Source organism: Lingula anatina, chromosome 2 (genome assembly GCF_051362555.1).
Source record: "Lingula anatina isolate TDL-2025a chromosome 2, LinAna3.0, whole genome shotgun sequence".
In the NCBI taxonomy this organism is placed as follows: Eukaryota; Metazoa; Brachiopoda; class Lingulata; order Lingulida; family Lingulidae; genus Lingula; species Lingula anatina.
Window position 1 is genome coordinate 13575555 of NC_141768.1, and position 27010 is coordinate 13602564.

The following is a 27010-nucleotide window of genomic DNA, read 5'->3' on the forward strand; positions in this document are numbered from 1 at the left end:
TGGGATATATAGCTTGTGAAAGCCTAGGTATAAATACCAACAAGGTATGCAGCTCATCTCTAAACCAGCCCCGTCAATCAAACACACATTATCTTCACTTGCGTCTTAGTTTAAATGCAGTCAAACAGGCTATAATTACGAATATATTGCGCGTTTATTAATAAACTTTGTTTATTTTAGATCCGCTGATTGGAAAATAATATAATCCATTTCTACTACTTGCACAAAACGCCTACATTTTGGTATTTTTATAGTGACCATACCTCAACCCTAAATCCTGAAAATTGAAAAAAAAAAATTCTGAAACAAAATGCGTAAATGAATAAAGTAGCTAGACTATCCTTCATATGGAACTCTTTACATAAATTGCAGTATTAATAGATTTATAAAACGTATGCAGTAAAAATCCATTATACTGTGCCTATATAAGCTCTGAATCACTATAGTTCTTGACAGTCCAGTGGACATTTAGGAAATTCACGGGAATAAACGCGTCCATATGAAAATAAGAGCTTATACTAACTTGAAACGGAATAAAGAACGAGTGAGTGAGTGAGTACCCCCCCCCCCCCACACACACACATGCACACAATCACCCACGAATGTAACTGTCTTGAAAACAAGAAGCAGAGAACGCCATAACCATTGTAGTAGTATTAAGCATCCTAAAGGTAGTCACGCAGCAAAACTTTTGTGTTCTTTTAAAAATCTGAGAATATATTATAGCAAATATAATACAATTTAAATAATTGAAATGCATTTCTTTCCAACATTCAGTTTACGTACGTTTTTTGGTAGCCTCTCAAAGTTTTAAACCTCAAATATTGGAGACCATAATAGAGTCAGCCAAGGACACGTTTGGGGAACACGTTAGAACACGTCATGATGGACATTTACAGGTGTAGGACCAGAACAGAGCCTCTGATTTGAGGACCAGAAGAGAGGCTTTACATACGTCTACTGGTGGACTTTACCATCGACACGTCCACAAATTCTGTAACAAGACAGCATGATGGGTTTCTGCGTGGTAAGCCTATTTTTCCAGACTTGATGACATTTTATGCGATGAAAATGGGAACGCAAAAGAAAGGAAATTACTAACCCAGATGACTCAGAGGCCAGAATTCCATTATTGGAAGATCCCTTGTGGTAAATGTTCCCTCTTTTAATTGTTCCACGTTTGTCTTGTCATTATCCTGATTATCAGAAGTTGTCGAAGTCATTTTGTCAGAAGGGTCTAACACAAAGTGGTTTATTACGTATTTACCCTACATTTTTATTCGCGGTATATGATATTTGCCCTTTATCTGTGTTTTGTGTTGTATATTGCGCAAACTGAGCTTTCCATAATGTCCGCTTTCCTGCGCATAGGATCTTTGTGAAATTAGGGAGAGCGGCAGTCGACATAAAATATATAACTCATCTCTATATAAGACAACTAATGATACATGTGGAAGGCTGAGTACATACATGTACTAGTACAATTTACGCGTACTATAAAGTAATGACGATGTATGAATCAATATAAATCGGGCAAACGATAATTCCGAGTTGTCACCCTGTGTTAAGGGTTTCTATTTAATTACCTCCGTCATGGAGGTTATGTTTTCACCCCTGTTCGTCTGTCTGTTTGTTAGTCTGTCATCAACATAACTCAAAAATTTATGAACCGATTTTGATGAAATTTTGAGGAACTGTCAGAAGTGGGCCAAGGAAGAGATGATTAGTGTTTGGTGGTGATCCGGATCAATAATCAATCAATAATCAATAAGAAAAAAACTAAGTTATGGACCGATTTTGATGAAATTTTCAGGAACTGTCAGAAGTGGGCCAAGGAACAGATGATAAGCTTTTGGTGGTGATCCGGATCAATAATCAATCAATAATCAATCATCAAAAATATCGAAAAATTTAGGGTTGAAACAGCATTGGATGCAGACTTTGCTGTCTTGGCGGAGGTCTGCGCTCTCTCAGTGCTTTGCTAGTTTGTCATATAATTCTAACAGTGGTATTAATATATGTACCACTACTACAATGGATACTACTCGCTTGACTAAGCACACAGCCATAACAGCAGTGGTCAGAAGTTTCCAAGTAACTGGTTTGGTTTTTTGTAGTGAGAGCCAGTTATGACCATAAGACTTCTACACCCTTTTCGTTACTACTGGGTTTTGATTATTTTTTGAACAATTTGCACCTTATTGTATGCAGATTGTTAGAAAAAGCAGTGCCTCGTTATTCTTTCTGTCATTGCTATTGTTTTTGTAGATTCACGTTGGTCCACGCAGAAAACCGATTCCCCGTTGTGTCACTGGAATCAGGAGCGCTGCAAAATGGAAGGATGTCGGGAATAGTGATAGTTACCGAGTTTCTTTTCATCTGTATCAAAGTCTGCACACTACACTTGGCCTGAGGGCGTTCTGGTTCTTGCTTTTGGTATGAAGAGGATTGTTGTCAGTCAGTTCGGATATGATACACATGTCTACCGCCCAAACGATTTGTCTTTTATGAGAACAAAGAGGAATGAAATACATTTGTAGTTACAAATACCTTTAAAGCGTGAATGCTTTTTTTTCGATAAGAGTTTGAAATGGGTCAATAATTACATGGACAATGAGCGTGTTACGTTTTAGACAGTAGGTGTATGGAATCCAGTGAAAGTGATGTAAGCAACACTGTAGCTCTTATCAATATATCATTTCATACGTTTGGGATAGTTGAGTTCACTGGTTGCTTCTCACACTGCTTTTATTCTAGTTGCATATTAAGTCTTAGAGCATATTGACAACAACGCTATTAGAATCGAAAAAATGACAAAAGCATTGAACAACTTTTATTTGAAAATGGAGTAGAATTGGACGTGACAGTCGTCTACTTAAATCTAAAGAACATTATCCGTTATATAACAGATAGGGTTGATTAGCTAATTATCAACCAATAGTTAATACTTGTAAATTTGTGCTGACTAGTATTGTTTGCCATCTACGTATTAATATGTATTTCAAAAAGATCATATGACTAAATTATAATGAAAAAAATTCAAGATTTCCAATTTAGTTGGTTTGAAATTACTTCTTCTCTTTCCTTTTTCTGATGGAAAGTACGTACTTAACATCTCTAATTGTGATCAGTTTATTATCATATTTATCAGAAAATATTTTAAACACTGAGATGATACTTACGGTTGTATTTTGTTTTGCAAATGTGTTGCTCTTGACATTTTTAATGGGCCATTTGTACTGATTCAATAAAGAGAATATTTTTGTTGGGTTATTTTCCTCCCATACATGTCTAGAACATGAAAGCATGTTTCTGTACTAGGTCTACATGTTTAAAACATACTAACAAACAAGCCACGCTGATCATGATGCATAACGTTTTATGACCTTACCGTAATCAATATCTAATAAAAACCATGGTCTACATATAGAAGTCAGAAAACTTAAAACTATCACATAAAGAATGACCAAAAAGAATTCACACAACTCGGCATCATCATTAAACCTTAATACATGTACAATCAGCCTGTTTAATTTCGATCTACCAAGATAAATCAGTTCTTTCTTTAAATAACAACAGAAAGTAATCACAAAAAAAGCTAAATGGTGAATAATTGCTCAAATTTTAATGGCACATCTAAACATAAAATCTTTGTCGTAAACAACTACAAATGTGTACTTTACACTCTGAATTACTCTGGTTTCCTCATATAGATTAAATGGTGAAAACAAACAAAGTTCATCCGGCTCATGTTCTACGCTTTTAACCCAGTTCCCCGAATATGTTCTTTTCTATCCAGCAGCGTCTGTCGTCCAATGAGAGTATAAAAATAAAGCAATTTAGTTCAGATCCGCAATTAATTTCCGGCGGTTGCTTTTTTTTCACAGCTGACTTATCAGGTGCTTCGATCGCAACTCTTGTCGCGTCACTACTCCGTCACCTGAAAGTAGAGATAGACCCAAATGACATTTAATGAAAAGAAATGTCTACCATGTCAGATGATTCTTACTCCCATGATACATGAAAATTTCAGTAACATTTGGGGGGGGGGGGGTCGCTTATATTCAATTACAGTGTAATTTTCTTTTAACTAACCCACACGCCAAAATGATGACGCGTGTTACGCGCCAAGTTTTCACCCTGCAAAGCAGACGGAAGAAAACACGCATAGGTAGACTTGTTATGTTAGTAGCTTGTTGATCACCGAGATCCCTGTGTTCATTTATGCCCTTAATTTTTTATAAAAAAGGTGGTAATGAATCGTTTATGATTAAATATTTTACTTCTTACTTATTTACCTCTATAGCCATTTACCATTTATTCACTTTCGGCGACTACTTACGGTTTGTGTCTACTATTCTATCTACAAAAACATCTGCGATCTGTGAAGATTCGTTGAGTAAATCTGCTAATTCTTCGTTGGTCATTAAGGGGCTGAAATAAATACCATCAATTTATCAAAAGCATAATAGTATATATGGATTTACTCATGGTTTTAAAGATCACGACAAGCAAAAGTGCATGGTAACGTTTATGTACTCATACGTGCACAACATACAATCAACCAATACAGAGCAGCACTATTTGCCGTTACGTGTTACAAATATGTAACGTGTTACATATATTTACACAGATATTTCAATAGTGCAGCTTGGGCGTTTTATTCAAACATACAAAGAAATTAAAATGAAATGAATGCATGGCAGATGGTAAAATCAATGGGGTCTGTAAAAAAAGTCGGGTCAGCATTGCCTTTACTACCCTCTTATATCAGGGGCCTCTAAAATAGTATACAAAATTAAAATGTATAGGTGTGATACAACACTTTTCTAACAGACTACTAGCGCACATTGTGGCCAGAGAGTGGGCTTTAATACCAGTATGCTTTCGCTGCACTCCTAACACAATGTGTCCTGATTTCAATGCCATGTAAATTGATATCCCACATGAGATGTGAGGGCTGAGACGGGCAGTGTGTCGTGACCACTCCCATCTCATCCAAAACACGTACATGTATAGGAGCAAGCACAGACTTCAAGATTTCTGGGTGCTCATTCAAACACAACTGATTAAAACAAATAGGAATTCGAGACCATACACTCAGCCTTATGATGATAACGGTGACAGTAGTGAGTTAATAGATACCTTCCAAATAAATTTTAAAAATATTATTTGGAAAATATGCATGGATACATCATTCGTTTTGTATGGACGAGTGAGGTGCATGTGCAAATGGCCTATAAGTGAATGACTAAAATGGTATAAATACAACCGGTTTCATGAATTATTTCGTGCAAACTACCCCCTAAGTTTTGGGTATTGCAGGTCATCGCGCTTCTTCCGTAAGTAATACATGGCAACCATATATATATGGTTCATATATATATGAATGATTAAATACGGTTATCAAATTAGTATTCCATAATACGCCTTAATAAAACAGCTGTAAAATCTAGTAGAGCAGATGGAAGAGTAGGCAGCTCACTCACGTCGTAGCATATGGGGCAAATTGATCGTAATTCCAATTTCCTTAGATCCACTTGATCGTATTCAACATGATCGTTTATGATGTATTTACTCTTCGAAAGCGATAGTGCATAAAGTATCCATCTTTATATCGAAAGTAGAAAATAGGCCCTAAATAAGATGAAAACAAAACGTTTTTCAACATTGTACTTTGTATAGGCCTTTTGTTTGGGCAGTTTACAACTTACAACAGCTGAATTAAAATAAGGTTTTTTACATCGCACTAATAAAAGCTGCATTAGGTATCTTTTTTTGGATGAAGTTGATTGACTCGTAAGTTAACTGTCGTTGTACAAATACCGAAGTATAGTCTAGTTAAAAAAGACAGACTGCAAGGTTTTGACGCAGAGTATTTAACATTAAAATTAATTTCCAGGGCCCAAATATTTTCAAACTATCACTCCGTCGAGTTCCATGTTTTAAAAATACCCATTTCCACTTTGCTTATACCAAAATTAAAATATCGTTATTATGTCCAAGCCTATACAGAATGAGCTGTTACATACATTACTTGCGGTTTGCGTATGAATGTGATTTAGATACTTAAAAGGATGTAACTGACATAACCACAGGCTATCCAAAATGAACATTCAATACAATCTGCTGAAATGTCCCTTTTGTGTACATCTGTTAATCTTACCTTTCGCTCTCTCTTGTGTTTAACAGTCTATTCCGCATCGTTTCTAACCACGCTTTCCTTTTACCGAAATTATGTCCGTAACCTGGATCGTGACTTCTGAATCCAGCTCTTGCGTCTCTCTGTAGTGCCGCAGGAAAGGCGTCCAGAAGAGAAACCAGCCCAACAAAGACAAGGAACGTTAGGATACCCTTGTGCATTGCAATCGTGAACATCGAAGGAGCGCTTTCTGTGTTCGCTCACCTATTAAGACGAAAAAATAATACAATGAAAAGAATTCGTGCAAACTACAACAGATCGGCTTATCGCCTGATTAATTAGAGACAAAACGTGTTGATTTGGTCTTTTCACCTTCGTCAACACCTGTCGTCAATGTGTCACGTTGGCAGGAAGGAATATTGTGCGGCTTCTAAACTGCTCTGTTCTCGGTTCAGCACTTGCTTTAGACGGGAAACTTACATCCTTTTTATTGTCGCTATGATTATTTAAAACCACAGGCATTAGACGATTTGACGACGGTCGCTTTTTAGTGGAATATGATTCCACTTCCACTAGATTACATCCAATTTATAGTTAGTGAAACGAACGTAACATATAAAACTTCCGCCGAATTCCCCTGCCCCCGCAGCAATGGGCATATAATGAACATTGTGTAATCTGAACAAATGCAAATTGTTTTAGGATATCTCTCTTAAATCAAAATGCAACTCTTTTTCCATGCAGTATCAACGACGTTTTAATGAATTATTGATATGAGCTGCATTATGCATATTTGAACAACGAACAAAACTGGCATAAAAGACAAAAAATCTATTTGTCGCGAAATCTGATCCTTAAACATTTTGTGTTACTTTTCAGTTTTTATCTGAACAATAAATATAGTTTGTTTCGTCCACTTATCTACCGTTGGTTAACTTTATTATCCAGCCTATTGAGCTCAATAGAAAATGGATCTTTGAAATGAGGTAAAGATTAAGACTGCCCATACAACCTTTTAAAAATTAGAAAATTTCCTGAATGCAATGCAAATTAAGAAAGCGTATTTTCCAACGCGACAAAAATGCGAGGGATTGAGGATTGGCAATGGTATTAAGAAAAGCCATTTGTCTTAACTCGCCATTGCGAAGGTCACAAATTGACGCACGGGCTTTGTCTTCTCACACATTATGAAATAAGAAAACACTTTTCGCTGCACGGAACATTTTCATAATTTAACAGTGATATAAAGATTATAAAGCGATGTATTTTGTAGATTTAAAATTGCAAGCCGAAAAACAAATTATCTGAAAGAGACATCTTGCATTACCAATAGCTTATAAATCCCGTTTATGCTTCTAGATGAACACTTGTTACCATTTAGCATCGAATGTACGTTGATGAAATGATGTGGAATAGATGTATGGATACAAAGGTTAATTGGGCTTTGTTCTTTTCTGAAACAGCTGTTAAAGGAATAGTAAAATGTCCGACAATTTGTAAGTTTGTTTGTTTGAAGGTTTGTATGCAAATATGCTAAAAATGTAGATGTATGTATTCCCACAAGGTACTTTTGGTAATTTTGGGACAAGACAGATACAACAATCTTAAGTAATATCATTTGAACTGTTGGTAATTTTTTTAAACCTTTAATGGATCGTACTCGGTAACTTTGTTATCCACAACGGCAAAGCACTGTTTAGAGCACTGTTCCTACTTTGATAGCAAACTTGTAGCGACAAAGAGATTTAACTTCTACACAAAGGAAGATGAGTGCGTAAACATTAAAATTGATTAGCTGTATCGGTAAATCATTTCTGGAGCACTTGAACTAGATATGTGATGAGAAAATCACGCAATAATTGACCTACGAGATAACGTACAGAGGCTCCTTGTGACAAGATGTATGATAGATCGGATATACAAAAATGGAATTATAAACGCTAACACATGCCTTTTTTTTCATAGATTTAAGATTCGAGTTAAGTCTTCAAGGAATTGGGATAGAAGAACCGATTTTAAAAGGTTGTCGACAGCATAATTTCAACTTGGTTACGTTTTTACAGTGCTTTGCCAAGCAAGGTTTTGTTATCAGCACATGCACGCAGTGTTTAAATGAATGACACGATTCCTCCGATTCCTACACATACGCATTGTAAATCTGATCAACAGAGCAAAAGATACGGTACTTAATGGAAGTGTGCCCAGCAGAGATGGTTTTATCTCTTTCTCGGACGTTCTACTATCGGAGATATCACGTTTGCCGGAAGTAATTTCATACCGGTTAATGTGACGCGCTATTAAATGAATTATTGGAGCTATTCCCTGTTCGTCTTCATTTATCACTGATAAACTGATCGTATCAGCAGGGTCACACGCTTACTCACAAGAATGATCAACATTACTTACTGCAGTACACACACACACACACACACACACACACACACACACACACATTTGCTGGTACCCGTAGAGTATTAAAAACCAGTGTTTCGTTAAGGGGGGGCTAAATGACGGGGTTAGTGGTCATGAATATACCCTCAGTTTAATTGAAAAATACTTTCTTCTATACATACATATCTTTGTGACTGGAAGATTATGCATTCAGAAAGACTCTCCTTTCTGTTTAAATAGTCCACATATTAAACCATTATAAGGGAAGATATAGTAATTAAGTGACTCTGATACATAGTTTTTGAAAAACAAAATTGGAAATACATAGAGCACATAAATGTAATTGCAGTGATATAACTGAACGTTTAAATTGTTTTCCCTTTGCCTTAATATTGGACTGACAAAGTCTCGAGGTTCCTGCTTCACTTGCAAGAGGCTACGTATTATCAGGGGCGGATCCAGAGATATTTTCTGACAGTCTTCCAAATTATCTTTGTTGATCCCTCTTCCATTTTTGAAATTAGATACCCATCAAGGTAAACTTGAAAATCTGACCGTCCTCCGGAAGACCCAAAAGACAGCCTCGATCCGCTCCTGATAATTGCTTTCAAGCACAAAGTAATCCAGGTCTTTTTCCCAATTGCATTACACTTCTACATTACACTTGCTCATAGGTGAAATAGGTAAATGAAACGTAAACTTGCCGTTCACTTATAACACTGCAGTTTCATCTTAGTGTTTTGTTAGCCTGCACATGGCGTAAATTAGTCAGTGGCACTTGTAAAACAATCTGGTATTTGCGTGCCTTGATAGGATTTTCACGCAAAATGTGCAACAGTGATTCAATAAACACGACAAAAGTTGTTTCCTTGGCTGCACAGTGCACACCTTACTTGAAGAGTAAGCGTATGAATAACCGGCGCGTTAGAAGTTATTCAGAAAAAAAGTGTCGCTATCTTCAGTGGCCAAATATTTATTTAAAAAAAAGGAAAAGAAATGGTTAGTATGTAGAGCGCGCACAAGTATTTTGAGCAAACCACGATGTGCTTTATATAACACGTTATCATTCATTTATTTTTTTTGGATCCAGATCTCTATAAGCCTGTACTTTTAATCATATCCTCCAAGGACATATATCCTTATAAATATCAATAAATGTGGTGTTCATTCAAACACGAGGTAGAACCGAATAGATGGTAACTCCGCTCATTTGAGATAAAGCAAGTTCAATGCACTTACTACTCTAAGTTTATTGTTTTTATGACCTTCAGTTCGTGACAATTAGTCAAAATAGGGTATGACTGGTATGTTTGCCTCTTTTTGCTGGTTTCAATTTCCGATTAAATAATATGCCATCCCGTTTGACCGTTTTGATATGTCTTTTCAAAGATCATAAAGGCTAAGATGTAGGTTTCACAATATCTCTCTAACTACTGATAATCTGCGATCGACACACTTAAACATTGTTGTAACGCCCCCAAAGGACAGTCGTCGACTTAAATCGATTTATATAAAATTAGAACAAGTTTACACAGATTCACTATCTATGTATCATTTTATACGTGCGGCTTACATCCGATTTCCTATTATGATACAAAATACATATCTTATTTGCTATTCACACGGATTTCGCTGAACAGTCAACGACTCTCCACAAATTCACTTCAACGGTTTTCTTTCATGTGGTATTATTGGGAAACTGAATGTTAAGCCTCGAGTACTGTGTGCATTTAATGAAACGAAACAAAAAAGTATCACTACCTGTAAATCCAATCGATGCTGTGCCATTTCAATATAAGAAGGCAAACAGCTTTGTTCCTGACAACGAACCAAACCAACCGTGGAAGACAAATTACCTTTTATATTTAGACAGATGGATATAATACCAGTTAATCAAATCACTTACATGATTTAGATTTCTGTCGGCAAGTGTCGCTACAGAACAGTAATTGGCAATTGATTTCACCTGGGCGATATGGATCAGTGAATTGGAATAAATACTGATAGAATTTTTGCTCCTTTTGAGTTGATGAAGCGGACGGAGGATCAATAGATTTTTGAAAAAATCATGTTTGAAAATTGGTTTTGGGTTTTCTCCAACATTTCTATCTGTGGACATCATGGATATGTGCATAACAACATCACAGCTAAAACATCTTTCAAATTAAGAACGTGTGTAAGATATTTTCCTGCGATGCCATTTATCAGAAGGCATGTATCAGTAGGTAGAGGCTATATCGCAAAACTAATGCATGCAAATAATAACTCATTAGTCAGTTCCACAACTGAAAATTTGATAACTGTTTTGATTTCTCTGGAGAAACTTCGTAGTTCTTTTCTGGTTCACGAAACAGGTCAAAACCCAAATAACAACTATGTTTATGACGGCATTTAAAGTTTGTTTTTTTTACATCACAGTTAAAACATCTTTCGGAGCGCCCAAGTGAGTCTATAGGTTGCAGATTAAAAAAATCTTAGTCTTCTGTGTTCATAAGAATACATTGTCCAAAGTAAACCCAATTAAAACAGTAACTCCAGAACTGCATCTTTTTGGATCCAAGATTATATAACTAACTGACATTTAACATGTCCTCTTTATGTTTACTAGGCCAATTCAGAGATCGTCCCAACGACACGACTGAATGTACTACGCTATCTGGTGGAAAATCAGCTTTTATTTTTCAAAATAATAATAAAAGATTAAACCACCTGTAACCTGTAAGCTAGTTTTCACAACACAGCATCTGCAAACTATGCAATCCACCAAGTATATGGATATCGTTTTAAATATCAACAAAGGTAAGAACCAAAGGCTGAATATTCACTAGAAACAGATAACAGAGGAAGACTAAAAGGCATTTTAAGGAGACAGAATTGGCATTCTAGTAGGAGTGCATTCTATATACCCATGGTACCAATATGGAAACATGTAACTCTATATGAAAACTAAAAAGGGATAGCTGTCTGTCCACACAAAGAATTTATCAAGCATTAAACCAGTTTAGGGCACGACTTTGTTAGTGAGGTTTTATAGCTTTCAGAAATCATAAGGCTTATCTGTATCTTATTTTTGCTTATGTTTTGTTGACATGTAAGTAAATGGGCAAGTAAACTCTTTATCATATAACAGTAGGGATCTTTGCTTTCAGTCTTTATGCTTTAATGGTGTAAGTACAAGAGAATGTTTTTAAAAAGCCAAGGCATTGACTCTGAAGAAAACAACAATCATTCCATGGTCAGAGTTCAAGAAAAAATTTGTATTGTTGGCAACGGAGGACGCTAAAACCATGCAAATGCGAGCGTTGCCTCTACAAAACTGTATCGGAAACAGAATTTAAATAACCATTCATTGCTACCGGAAGATCTACGCGAATGACCATTACCAGTGAATGTGATCTACGTAGTAGAAATAGATCTAAAGAACAGATTCTGTATTGCTCTTGAGAATCAATGAGCGTAACAAATGTTTACCTTATTGGGTCTTCAAGTAAGTTTTTGGGCTTAACAAAACATAAAAAGGTAAATCCTCCATACTTAAGCAATATAATGCACGTTATGCACAACATAAAAGATCTAAATCAACTGTTCTAATAGCACGTGGTGCATTTAACGCAAAACATAATAACATAGATTGCTGCAAAAGTGACACATTGGCCCGAGCTCGCTATGCTGATGGGTAACTCGAGACCGAATGATGGTTTCACTTCCTCTCAATAGGCAAGTAGAACCGTGTAAGGAAGCTTGTAAAGAGTTAAATTCCCAATGGAAACTCAATGAAAACCATGGGGCCTGGGATTGAGTTGCACAATGGAATGCCAATAAGCCCTGTTGCATCACAAGTTGATATTGTCTTCGCAGAAGATAATGACTTTACGTTAATGATGCAAAGTTGCTGACGGCGCCTGTCTTCGACTATTTCTGTTTATTCAGATGGCAAAGCTGCCGTGCGTTGATAAATAATTCAGCGTACATTAGTAATACACGTGCTGTCATTACACGAGGATGGATGAAAGGATGACTTCTTAAGCTAATTTAAGAGCAGACTTGAAGGGCAAATGTACGCAATCATATGCATATGCAATATTTTGCCGTATTAGTACATACCAGATACACCCACGATTTTAGTCATTGTTTTAGTCAGAGTGAAATCCTGGTTTTCGTTTCAAGATCTCTTAATAGGCAGTAACGGGTTGAAACCAAATTTTTGAAAATAGGTGAAAACCCTCATATGGAATTGTGAGACATTGATTTATAGTGACCCAATCTATCTGCTTTGCCAGGAAACTCGAACAAAACGAGAAGAAGAGTATTAAGATTTTCTCAAATATACATTAACCTTGTTGCATGTCTTTAATATTCCTTATGCGACTCGAGTAAATAAGTGACATAATTTCTGTACAGCACGTTTAGTTCAAGCGGACTGAAGAAACGTGTCCATAAATTACATTATGAATAAAAAACTGATAATATCTAAATACATCAACAGTTATGCATTTTTCTCCAATGTGCTCGATAAGATCATATTATGAGATAGTTAACAACAATACTACTGAAAAAATTTGTTAAAAGACGAGTAAGATCACCGTAAATGATCCGTGGATTTTGCACTTTAATCAATGCCTTTTAAATTGGATTGTATCTGCCCAAATTTACTTTCAGGTGTCCAAATATTAATGTTAACAGAACTTAAATTAAAAGCTATCGATTTCCTACTATAATGTGTGGTCTCTGTGTATTTTACACATACAACGTGATTTTTTGTGTTGTTTTCCAATATATCATTTCACACGACATCGTATCATATAGGATAGACACTTCCTACATCAATCACATTTTATCCCACCCCCCTCCTTAAAAAAAGGAAAAAAAAAAAAAGAAAGGAAGAAAAAACGCCCACCATAAGAGCAACAGTCCGCTTCTTAACGAAAAGAGAACATGTTTACTTCGGCTTGAACGGGTTTCTTGACGTCTGATTTTAACGAGTTATATATTTGTATAATATTCCCCAACCGGTGGTACTTCACACCCACCTTGCATACGTCAAGATAAATCATATCTAAATACATTAAACGGCTATACCCTCCAGTAATATACCCATTTCATTTGACATGATATGAACCAAGCCTTCACGGATGGGGTTTGAGCTGATTTATTATCATTTTTTAAAATTTTTTTCGGGAAAGATTATTTTACGCCCCCTCTAAAACGTGCTGAGGCGCTAATGACTAACTGGACTTTTTCCTAGAAGTCCAGAGCATTTTATTTCACGTTCAAGACGATTTAATTTCCCCAAGCCAACATGGAGTGCGATAGCGGGTCCCACGGTGACTGGTGTAATTGATTCACTGATCTTTGAAGAGGCTTCTCTCAGGAAAAAATATGGGGCTCAAAGGCAATAGTTATGAATTGTCGTGCCTGGCATTTTTGGTCATTTTTCTCATTGAGCTCTTATTATCTCCGCTATCCCTTTTTCCTAGTTTTACATTTTTGATATTTAGATCACTACAGAAACGGGAACTTATCATTAACATTCATTAAAATAAAGCTTTTCAATCATACGAAGCAAAAACATAATATTTTCAAGTTCTTCTGTAAAACGCAAGTTTTTGAAACAAAACGTTGGTTTCAGTATATCTCATAATATTTTAGGGTACATCACTCGTTTCAATAGCTTATAAAGAATAGAACATGAAAGAAAATAGCATATAATAGAAACCTGTGCATTCTGAGCCTTCGAAGGAAACTGACATTGAGGCATGCGCACTCATGCTTACTCTAGTTCTGATCACGTTTACAACACTGTACAACAGTGGATATGGGACATCCATCTGAGAAGACTCTTGCCCAAAAGGTGAGGAGAGCAGCGAGCGATTTTACCCATTTTGCCCATAGGATTTTTCAATCAATCAACGAAGGTTTTTCAAGAGAATTATTAACACAGGTATCCTGGTCCGAAATGTGAGCAATTCCAGGCCCGTAGCCAGGGGGGGTTCGGGGGGTTCGAAAGAACCGCCCCTTTTGCTGGGAAAAGGTCCACTCTGGGTAAAATTTGATCTAGGTACATGATGTTTTTATGGAAAAAGGTCCACTTTTTCAGAAAACGAACCCCCCTTTTGAAATTGCTGGCTACGGGCCTGAATTCTCTGTCATGAAACCCACGGTAGCATGTTAATCTAAATTTTAAATTTTCTTGTTCACTCAAAGTATTAATTCTTATCACTAACGAAATTTGAATTAAAAAACAATGTGAAAGGGTCTGAATTTTTTTCAATTGAAGGTTATTTGTTTCAAGGTTTGTTTCAAGGTTTTCAAGGTTTAACTTTTTACTTTTCTCGACTTAAAACGGGTAATCTTACTGTCTCAATTTCTTTGTGCGTTTAGGTTGCGTGTATCTTTGTAGATCAACAAAGCAAAAAACTACTATCACGCCACTGCGTTAAAGATAAAAGAAATGAATAACAATATGACTGCGTTCATTTCAAGTTAAACGATTAACGATAAATTTAGAAAGATGATAACTACAGTGTATGATAAGAAATGTGATTTGTTTGTTTTGGGGAAATTTTGATTTACAAATGTATTTCTAAAATGAATTCTAAAGCTATGGCTACGAAATTCATCAAAACTCAGTGAATTGTCTTTCTTTTCATGTCTTTGTCTTAACAAGCTTCTCAACTTTTGTCTTCTCATTTTCATTGAGATACTTGATGCTATGCCAGCAGGAAAATAAGGGAAAACGCCAAATTGATTTCAAAGGTCCGGATATTGTCAATTAGAACTTTTTCTCTTTTGCATACATGATATGGACAAACTCGAACAGTAAAAGAACGGTGTATCTTAATGTCACAGAACGTTGCTGTTTTATTCCCGTTAGATGAATTTCCTACTTCATGGTTGATTTCCTAATCAATGAACTTGAATGAACCGTAAATATTCCCTATCTACGTTGTTCCCCTCCTGCATCTGAATGCAAAAAAAAAAAAAAAAAAAAACTGACTGCCAAACAACCAGAGCAAAACCAACAAAATTAAAAATAAGATAATTTTCGTGGAAAAATGGGAAAAAGTTATAGTCTACCTGAGTAAAGTTGAAGTGTTTCTTCTTTGTAAGTCTTCAAAATGATGGATGGACGCGTATGTTGCCGTTATAGATAGTCTTTTCTCTGTTTCGTTGAAAATTATCCACACGTAGCTCGACTCCTTCCCTGCTATAGTGGGTGAAAACATCAGTTAAACTAACAATCCCTTCTGCGCCATGCTTCCAATTGTCCAACTGTATGACAGGAATATCATTTCTTTTGAAGTCCACGTCTCCCTATATATACGAAGCCCTTCTCGCTAGTTATCTTGTTTTCTCGTTTGTGGGCACTTTGTGGCACAACGTCAGTATCTTAGCACGCACTCGGGCATCACGTGCGAAATAAAATGACGTATTACTATCTGTAATCTGTACTTTTCCACAGGATTGGTCTGCCAATAATGAAGAAAAATGAATACAGCAGTGGGGTTAATTCTGTACCTAATAGACTTCCGATTATTTCGAAAACGAAAAGTAGCAAATCTCAGAAATTGCTTGCCAACAAATTTACTTCAAAGCTTAAGTATTATAGCAGAGTAATGTAAATGTACCAATGTAGGCGTAGCATCGCATGTTTAGTCGGTGACACAGTCAGCAGTTATTCAAGTTTTGTGTGGAAATCATTGCCTCTTCATTAAAGTCATAAACATGCAGACGTATCACAACTGCATTTGACCAGTTTGGGTCTTAGTACAACATTGGCGAAGCCCTATTGCCCTTTGCATTTATTGATATGTCATGGGTCTGTACCACAGTAAAACCTCTCTCAACGTGGACACTTTTATGTACGGATGGAACAGCTTGCTGCTGAATTGTTAAAACAAATGTTTGTATCAATGTTCAATGAAAAAATGTCCAATGGTGGATAAACCAAAATGTATGATTGCATGAATGAAAAATTGTTTATTCGATTTACCTGTTGGTAGTGCTCATACATGTATTACGCATGGAGATTTCTAAAAATTATGAAAGACAAATTTAAAGTACGCGTACTTCATTCAAGTAAACTTTGAATAAGCAGAATGTTTCAATGTAAAACGAAGAACTCGCAGTCACTTGTTAACCTGTGCATTCATCAATTTATTTATCAACTCATCTTTCCATTACCAATGATGCAGCTATAATGTTTGTTAAAAATTATTTGGAGAATAGCAATGACGGATTAATCAAAATCTAAATATTAGCTCAAAACTGCAATATTCATTTAGCTATTTGAAACAGTGTTTGTCTTATTAACAAAACCAAACATCGCAAAAGACAGAGCCTGGAGGTAGACTTCCGTTTGCTCGGCAGATCACAGTTAGAACCCCTTGGCGTCCTTGTGCAAGGTCTGGTATCGCTAATTAAACTGCATGGTAAACAATATTATTTATATTTTACCGTGTCATCAAAAGCGGTGAGATAGACGAGCTAAGACAACAAACGTCTATTCATATATGTCATTTCATCAATTCCAACCTTCCGAATACACAAAACCGTGTTTCGCGTGCTAACTGAGCACCTCCTTGGAGACGTGTTAATGGATTAATGGCGACACCCCTCCGACTTGCCTATTGTTAAAAATTGTTTTATTAATGCCGTGTAATATGCGGCATCCATAGAGCACAAGAAGCCGGTAGGATTAATTCTTGGAGACAGATACAACCTTAATACTTAGTTGAGTACCCCTTGGGGTACGAGTGCCGAGCTCTGAAAATAAGCTGTTTACTGACAATTTGTAATAAACGTCAGCACAATTACGTGTATTCGAATGCTTTCCGTATTTCACATGCTGTGTCTGGTTGTCATTAACTTACGAGTGGATGCTCTATATCCATTGTATTTATCACGAACAGAGGTATAGTTGTTTTCAATAATCGACACATATTTCCCGTTTTTGTTTTTGCCGTGAAAAAAAACGAGGGTTCTTCCTAGGAATGGAATTAAGGAGGGCATGTAAGAGCGACACAGATGGTAGAATACCATTATCTATTTTTGCACATTCAACGCCTTATCACGTTGTATTTGTTCGTTAATTTGAAAGGATTGTCAAAAGTATTATCTCCACTATCTAATGGATGACTCAACTTTTACCTGTTTTCCAGTGCGTAACTTCGAAAACAAGAAGAACACTCATATCCGCATCGTGATTTCTTTTGTTTGGTTGTCTGAGCTCTTAACACGGCGTGATCCACAGCAACGGAAATGATTGCTCATCAAAATTGTCTTTATCAATCTTTCATTAGATTTTTTAAATAAAAAGTTAGCCCTTTTGGGCTAGAATTTGTTATAATCTTCATAACTTTTGCTAACAAGAAATTCCAGCGTTGCATACTACAGCGACCACCTACATCAGTATAGATGAACCAATTCGTCTTGAGATGCACACAGTAGAAATTAATTGCCTGGTAGCAATTTTTGTTTACTAACTGTATGTTTATATCCTAGTGACAAATGACTTACTTTTCAAGCAGAGAGCTTTTTACCATGAGATAACCTTGCTATTAAGTCCAATCTTTATTAAGTGTGTAATTAAACGGTGTACAAAATCATTTAGCTCCCAAAAGGATAAACATTAATTTTATGCACCGACCAAGTGATTTCTTTTTGATAAGATCTCACAGCAGCTGAATCGTTTCACATATGCATGTTATTGAGTGGATGGTTGGTTGAACACCGCTAGACAATCATTACAATTCATCTATTTCCCCAGAAAACAGACAAGTAAATACGTGCAAGCTATTGTCAGTTTGCAGGTGTATGCTTCTTGGCAAATGCTTTATTTTGAAGTTCTTGGATAACTACAGTGATGGAACACTTCTTGGGAACAATTTGTGTAACCACAAGAGAATCATATGCTGCAGTATAGCCGCCAACAGATACAGTCGCTTACTCGTTAATGGCAAAATCGAATGCTCTTCTACCTTAAAGTCCGTTGATATTTGTTTGCCAAGCACGTGCTGAGTACAGCTCGCCCCAAATTTTAGACAAACGAATTTAACTCTCGCTATTTGCATCAAGACATTGCATCAAGACGACAATACTGACATTAAAGTTCAACCTTTCCCATAATGAATTTCGTGAAATTATCGACTATTAGGAATGGGGCCCTCTCTTTAGAATAGATCACAGCAATCCGAGAATCCTGTATCTCTTATACCATGTTAAACGCCATGCGAAACTTGAAATGAAGATAAGCATTATTTATATTACTTTACTTAATCAGAAAAAAAGTCATTTGAAAATGATGCACAATCGTTCTCCTTACAGCCTATTCTAAACATGAAGACCAGGTCAGCAAAGTGATATAATTGCCAAACAAAAGTACTGGCTTTTATATGTGTTCTTTTTCATACAAACCGGTTCCAGCGCCACGAATACACATATAAAGTTAGATTGGCGAAGAGGAGATAAGGCGAAATCAAAATATTTCACAATTTAAGACCCAGTCACCAGCTTGGATCCGGTATCAGTTCAAATAAGTTTACTAAGCCATTGACAATATCCATTAGACTAATACGTGGTACTGCTTGAGTCTCAATGTCAGATTGACAACGGTTGATTGTCTACACCGTTAAGTACATAAGAATGTATTATTCTTCCCTGTATTACAGTATTCTTTTAGATAGAGACAGACAAAATTGAGTATAAATATAATAGGTGTGTGCAATGAAATATGAAATAAAATACGTAAATGAAGAAGTTTAAACAAATAAGCTTATAGAAGACTGAAATCAACCGATCAATTATCTAATGGATTAACAAACGAATATATTGCGAACATTTTAATATGGACCAACCTGCATGTAAAGAATATTCGGTTTAGGTTTAATTCTGTGTCATCTTGGAAAGATCTACAAGGGTCAATACAGTGCTTAGCTCTAATGTTGCTGCCTGGTGATCATGATTAAGGGTAATATCAATTCAGCTGAAAAGGACTTCAAAACTGGCCCTTATTCCCAGCTTCATTCTCCGTAAATTCCAGTGTGAGAGAACCCACTCGATACAGACGCCAATGCGTGTTAGAAAACTTACTTCTTTCTCATCCCCGATGGTACCTACCCACGACTTGCACGATGATTGCCTCTACTCAGAAAAACCATTACAGTGAAACAGGCATCTTCTTGTGGTGTTTGTCGCAGTACACAGTGCGATTTGTGCCAATGAGGAGATAATATTAAGTCATCTAAAACTACCACATTATGTGTCCTTCTCGTCCTTATCCAGAGACCAACAACCTAGTGTGACCTTTGCTTTCTAGGAGGACAAGAGAACTGCCAAGGAAGCATGCAAGTCAGCCAACAAAATGTACAGACTTCTTCAAAATAAAATTATACTTGATGATGGTGTTAAATTGCCGAACTGTATACTAACGTTTTTAGTTTTTTGTGTATATTTCATTTGTCAACCATCTTTGAAGCATATTTGTATACGCTGGAGAGAAATTTGCTCTGCTCGCATAATTTATATATTAAACATATCCCATCATCTCTGAAATAAATGCAGCGCTAATACTTCTACTACCAGTTATCACTTTTATCCTGTCATATGAACAATTCACAAATAACTAAGGACAGTGGTACATGCTCTTTGACATACATGTAGGCCGCTCCGAATACACAACGTAAAAAAACCCTAACCTCCGACGTCGGCTTAAACAATCTGAAACACTTGCATCAGTGGTACATGCTAACGATAACAATCTATAGGTCAAGTTTAGGTCAAGTTTACATTTCGAAAATCTGCATGATTTATACTAGTTTTTCCTCCATTCCACAGTCATACAGTGGGCATATAGCTAGGCCATATATCATATACAATATCCAATAATATATTACTGCCTTGTAATCGACAGTTAAATTTCACACTAGCCACGCCAGCACTGACGCGAATCCTGTTAGGGTTTCTTGGAATTTGCGTGTTCGACCCCCTTGATAAATATCGGTATTTGTAACGAGTTTTTCTGAAGGAATCGTCTATTTATAGAACGTGCATTTTGCCGTTTAATACACGATTAGTATCGCGCCATCCTGTCAGCTTACGGATTGAGCACGAAAGGAAAGTTTGTTTTTTCTAACATCAGTCATAACACTCTTTAACCGACAGTTCTCTTTAGGATATCCCATTTTAATGCCAATTATGAAAGGGGATAATTCATTGTTATCTTTATAGCACTACATCACATGCCTTCGTTTTCTTCCTTATCTTGTACAAGTAGGTATAGGGAGAGCATCATACCTAAGTCTCAGTGTTGCAAATTTCACAGGGGTATCTTGCTTTGTACCAGATGAGAGAATTATCTGTTAGAACCGGCCTAATGAGTTCCATATTAGTCACGCATTTCAAAGCCCACGCCTCTCAGACCTAGACACGCATATATCGTGCGATCCTAAATTACAAGTTCACACTGATCTTTCAGCTGTTACACCGTTTGGGTATGTAACCTATCGTTAATACCTTGTCATATTCTTTCGCAGATACAATTGGCCGTTTGATGTTGGGTTTAAATTGTCGATCAGATGAATTATTCCGGCTTCATTTAAAGGGGTTTCCTGCTCTGCACAAATCAGCACGTCAACCAACCAGCGAATCTTTACGCTTGGCTACCGTCCGCGCGTAGTTTGCATCTATTTTTTTTTTTTCGGTATGTCAGGGTAGTACTGTTAGAAATTGACGTCTTTTGTGTCGCATGGTGGCAGAAGCCACCAAACCTGGATTAAACTACTATCACATCTTACTACATCAATGTTGTGAACATGATTACACAAGAAAAATTACCTTTTTTACACCAATAATTTCATGATCATGTCACAAAAATAAACGACACAAGCTTCAGCCCAAATACAGCTTGAAGACAACAAGAGGTAGCCTTCCGAAATCTCTGAAGCTACCTCTAATATCCAGGCGATTTAGGGGTCGAGAGACTCCGGAACCGCATGTAAATTAACGTTGCAAACAAGACAATAGTTTGAATTGTTACATGTACATTGTTACAATGAACTATGCCGACGCTTTTGAACCCCTCTTTTACGTTACTCGGTAGTTTGCTTCAATTTTGTGACTGTTTTAGGTCGAGTTTGACATGCTTCAGTAATGGGATATTGCGTAGAAACAATGTACTTCAGAAAGGTATTAATCATCTTAGTAATAAAACCATACTATGGCGCCTCATTATCTCCAATTATGCTATTAAATAATAAAAGGGTAAACATAATTTAATGTGATATAAGAATAATGAGACCTGTTTCCAATTTTTATAGGAATTGCACGGAGAAAATATTTGAACATAGGTTTAACAATGTTTTCCAGCCTTAACAGTGAGAGGCTGCAAAGTGAATATAATAAAACCTAAATTATGATATAAAAGCAAGCAGTATCATGAAAAATATTCTACGTTAATTTAATCATCGATTTTTTTCTGTTTGTTGTGTAGACCAATTCGGATCGACTGGACAGCATCTTGGCTAATAGAACAAACATAGGGCAGGTGAAAAACTCTCTGAATTTAATATTTAATATTTTAAAAGAACTCGTAAGCTATCGAATTATATCTGTCGTATACATATTTTAGTGAACTCAAACAAAAATCGTTAAAAATGTTCATAATTGGCCTTACTGATATAGAATGTTACCCCGTTCTGTTTGAAATGTGAACAAACTGTGCTAGCCATGTTTAAAGTTCACACCCAAGGGAGAACAAAACACTTATTTCGGCATTGCGCATTTTTTTTTTTTTTTTTTTTTTTGTAGTGAGAGCCACAAGGATGGAATGAAAGTTGGTGGGTCAAACTTACATATATTTTGACCAAAGCTTATACCATGAACTAGGAGAATGTAAAATTTCATTTTTTAATAGATATTTTCTGAGTTGTTTTTAAAAATGAATTATGATAGATATATTTTTATATCCATAAAAATAGCATAAAACTATTCAATCAATGTCGTGCCAAATGTTATAACATGAGGCAGTATTATGAAAAAATTTCCCTGAATCAAAATAGTTATCCTTTGAGGTGTTAAAATCTTATGTTGGGAACGATTCTGATGCAATCTACTATTACATAGTATACCGCGAATAAAGGATAGTAACAGACTATTATTGGATAAAAAACACTTCAAAGACATTGCATAGTTACAGCAGTTTAAATATCCCGGCAACCAAAGTTTCCGAATTGATAAAATTGTTCAGATAACTACATGGAACTTAACATGTGTAAATTCAGATTGAAGCACCTATTCATTTCAGGGTAGATATTCAAGAGAGCACTTAATGTATCAAACCAGAACTTAATGGCTCTTTCGTCCATGCACATGGCTAATATGTCTTATCAATGACGGATAAGCAGTACATGAAGCGTACCAGGTGATTAAGTTACCTTACAGAGTGAAGCTTTCAAGATAAACCTTTCATTACAACGAGGAATTTCGCGTTAAGATGTTTTTGAACGCTCTAAGACCTTTATGTAGCGAACAGAAAATCCTTGTGAAGCACTTTGCAACTTTGTGAAGGCATAACAATTACGGTGCTGTGATACGTCTCCTGCTTCTTCGAGGCCCTCTTATATAAGAACGACAAGCTTAACAATCTCTGTCGTACAATGGCGTAAAATAAGAGGTTATATCTAATAAATAACAACAAACACAGTCATTCACGTTGGTGCTACCATACCTATAAGGTATTTGTTGCATGTTCAAGAGGACTCCGGGAATTTTTTAAAGCACAAAAATGGGCAATGGACCCTTTGATGCTGTCCTTCGCAACACTTAATTTGACGATGATACTGTTAGTACACAAAAAAACCACAAGAAACAATAACGGATTTCAAGAGCACTCGAAAAAAACCTTAAACAACATTTAAGTTGTTAACATTGTCAGTATATAGAGGATGGACAGGCCTCTTGGGACAATCCAATTGCTCTGCCTCGAGGAAGAATTTCGTGTCATGTGATAAACAGCACCTTTGAGACTATCTGTCTTCATCGGTGATTTCCTTCTACAATCACGTGAAGAACATCACTTAGATTATTATCGATTGTAAGGGTGATTACACATTTCTGGTTATACCAACCAGAGAGATGCTTGTAATTGCTATCGAAACACAGTGGGTATGTGTTGTGACACGAATTCTAAAGAAACTGAGTTGATCATGAATTTTTGGATTCTTTTTTTAATCTATGAAAGTTGTGCTGTAAAAACTTAGCCTTATTCAGTGAAATCATTTGCGTGACTTTTTAAATGCACGTCCACGCATATTTAGATCTATTCAAAGAAAGTTCCTTTAGGCTACACGACTTGATAAAAAATAATTCTCCAGATGTCGAAGAACATCATTACCAGTTAATTTTTGCGACTTCGTTTCTGAATTTAATTAAATTTGCCTGCTGGAAACAAGGCTGCACGCAAACAAGCATTTAGTCCCTCCATTACGTCAAAGGATTGGGTTAAAACATCAAATTCCACTGCATGAAATTACGTTGACAATAATTTCACTGAAATAACAGGGGTTTGTGGTATACACATAGGAGAGATTTGGTAAGTTGTTAAACCTACGGGCAAGTAGCAAATCGACAGGACGGCTGCATTTGACATTTCCTTTGCGTGGTTTTATGTACTCCTGAATGAATGAGTCGCAAGGGAAGCAAAGTGACGCACACATATCGTTATTTTTTCTTCCATTTCATAACTGTCTTAAATCACACGTCAAACTTTTTCAACTTCTCTCAGCGAAACCGAGAGTACTTATATGTGCATAAAGATCCCAATGTGTATCAAAGTTTAGTCAACGTGCACCTGTTGTATATAACTGCTGTGTACCTTTTTAATCTAAGGGAAAACAAGAATATTAAATACAAGCATGAAACTACAATTAAGATAATTAATTGTATTTATGTAGGAAATGGTTTGTTTTTAGTGGTGGTAATAGCTTTGTTGGTAATCCATCTACGCTTTGTTTATAGGAAGTAGTCTGGGTTTAGGTCTTGTGTCTGCACATTTTGATCTTAAGTAGTTGACCAAGGCAAGGTGATAACAGATGTCCAGGGTCAAATTGTCTTAGCTGCTGTGTATCTAGGCACACAGTTAATTTTATATGAGTTTTAGGAAACTACTTCTTGCGAGCTGCATTAGCGAGAAGTCATTCAGCCTTTTAGCTGCGATGATATGTACACGCAATTTCAGCAGCTTCACAGTATTATAATTTCTTGCGTTTCTTTATTTTAATTTTACACCCTCCGCCATCCCCTGTCACCTGCCTTGTGTTGTCTTTATATATATATATATATATTTTTTTTTTTTTGCATTTGTTGAAGCCTTTGATTTTCATTTATGCCAGCCTTTGGCTCTTACAGCTGTTGTTATTTCTTATAATTTGGCCTTTTTTATTTTTATTTGTGCCAACTTTTTGCTCCTTAAGCTGTTGTTATTACTTATAATTTTCTTCATTAATTTGGTTACACTTATTACACTTTATTAATTTTATATTATGGCACTTATATAGTTGGGGAGATGTTATATTATCTCCCCAGTTTTGTAACTACGTATTTTATTAGCTTCGTCATTAATAAATGACAATTATCAATCATATGGACTTTTCTTATTTACTTTGGAGCAAAAACAGAGCTTCGTTGTGCTTGTTAACATTTGGCTACATAAATGTGTTTCTTTTAACAAACCAGTCTTCCTACGCATCTTTCCTCTTAGATACATCACTTAAACTGTCAACATTCAACGTCAACCCACTTCGTATACTGTATATTGTACAAAAATGTACGTCACACCAAATTTTCGAAAGATTCTAATTATGGTACTATTTACACTGCCTTTTACCAACTTTTAGGCAGAGTTTAATGTATTGATGCGTATATTTTTTGTCGAAGCACCAACCATACATTGACCGAAACTGGATCACTTTGGATGAAAAATATTAACATCACTGTACTAGCCATCTTCTTACAATCAATAAAAAACCTTTGTAATGATTTTGACAGAAAGAATATATCTACTGTAGAGCTTTGAAACAACCGTTGGCATGTGTAGAGAATACCCAATTAGAGTTTATTTTATTACAATTAGAATTACCACTGGCTTCTTCCCTATACCATTTTTGGCTCTCTGTCTCAATGTCGCGTTAGACTGAAATTTCTATCATTGCTCGGAAAATTGTTTCTAACCATGTTCAGTCTGAGCATTGAATTTTTAGAGTAAACAAGTCACGTTTCTAGGAATTGCATGGTGTGTTTTGAAATACGCTATTAAAGTTGGAAGTGGGCAAAACCCAATTGACTTTAAACATGTCATGAATACAAATTGTCTGAGAAACGTGAAGAGTAATATCTCACCTGTAGAAATGAAATATATACAGTCATACATAACTTTTTACTTTATATAACTGCTTACAATTTGAGGATGTGTCAATTAACGTAATAAAGATAAGTCCATTAAAGATTTTTAAAGACAGTAAAATCAGGTAAATGAAGTTGCATTGTGTTTCAGTATCTTCCGTGTCTTCCATTGGTTACCACTTTCCGTTAACATTGTATTTATACGGGGAATTTTATTTTTGTGGGGAACACAGTTTCTAGGTAATGAGCCCGAAAATCCGGTAATATTAAAGTGAACATTGTAATTTTATAGAGGATTTAGAATGCACACAAGAGCAAATGTAAAAATTCGCGCTGGGATTGAAAGAGGTTAACCAACTGCAAAACGCAAAGATGCTAATTGTAGTGATATTACTCCTTCACCAACAGGTACATGTACCTCGCAATGATGACAGAACAGACAACTTACCGTTGCTGACGTCCCCTGAACAATGTCGCAAGCAAGTAAAGGAGATGAGCCAATCTAGCAGGCCGACCGTGTTGCACACCTCAAACGACGAACGATTTAATATCTGCAAAAAGAAATAGTCCCGGATACACTGTGCTCTGCACGCTCCCGCTACTTTGCATAGTATCACTTTCTCTGGTTCACACCAAAGATTAATCTAGATTTTCAAATTAAATAGCCTCTAAACATTTACCACGTGCAGTGCGCTGTGTAAAGTCTGCATGGTGTTTTAAAGAGGGAAGATTAACAGACAGCTTTTCTAAAAACAAAAGCGTCTGTTTGTGTGTGTGTGTATGTGTGTGTGTATGAGAGAAAGCATCTCGTTAAAGCTGGAAACACTCACGTTCGGTCGTTAATTTTCTCTCCAATGGCATTAACGTTGTCACTAATAAGTTCCGGACGACAACTATAGTTGATGCGACTTTGATTGCGACTTTGTGTGTTTTGGGAATGACGACGGGCTGTAGGCGTCAACGAAAGCGGGTCGATGAACTTATTCTCTTGTGACGTTTGTGTTTACTTATTGAATTATACCTACAGGCAGTGATCATTGGGGTCTTTTTGAAACCGGTCACTCCGCACCCAAACAAACC

At 36.2% G+C, this 27010-nt stretch overlaps 1 protein-coding gene and 1 long non-coding RNA gene across 5 annotated transcripts; one reads left to right on the forward strand and one right to left on the reverse strand.

The window, feature by feature from the left end:
- Positions 1-952: 952 nt before the first annotated feature.
- LOC112041610 (uncharacterized) lies at positions 953-3284 on the forward strand. Its single transcript, XR_015333124.1, has 2 exons — positions 953-1027; positions 2269-3284. It is a non-coding gene; the product is annotated as an uncharacterized LOC112041610 (long non-coding RNA).
- On the reverse strand, positions 2797-26869 carry LOC106155573 (uncharacterized). Of its 4 annotated transcripts, XM_087006122.1 has the most exons (5): positions 26761-26869; positions 26379-26481; positions 6167-6406; positions 4343-4434; positions 2797-3940 (listed from the first exon to the last, which is right to left on the reverse strand). In XM_087006122.1, exons 3-5 carry the CDS (start codon positions 6376-6378, stop codon positions 3882-3884), a joined length of 363 nt encoding a protein of 120 aa, XP_086862248.1. In that variant the 5' UTR covers positions 6379-6406; positions 26379-26481; positions 26761-26869; the 3' UTR covers positions 2797-3881. The 4 variants fall into 4 exon arrangements, with proteins under 4 accessions (XP_086862248.1, XP_013385921.1, XP_013385922.1 ...); XM_013530467.3 differs by lacking the exons at positions 26379-26481; positions 26761-26869 and adding an exon at positions 15611-15874; XM_013530468.3 differs by lacking the exons at positions 26379-26481; positions 26761-26869 and adding an exon at positions 6515-6782.
- Between the last annotated feature and the right edge of the window lie 141 nt (positions 26870-27010).

Coding starts and splice junctions, on each gene's coding strand:
- LOC106155573 (XM_087006122.1), bottom strand. CDS start 6,378: ATGTTCACGATTGCAATGCACAAGGGTATCCTAACGTTCCTTGTCTTT. Junction 4,435..6,166: donor AACACAAGAGAGAGCGAAAG/GTAAGATTAACA, acceptor TATTTATTTCAG/CCCCTTAATGACCAACGAAG. Junction 3,941..4,342: donor TAGAATAGTAGACACAAACC/GTAAGTAGTCGC, acceptor CTCTACTTTCAG/GTGACGGAGTAGTGACGCGA.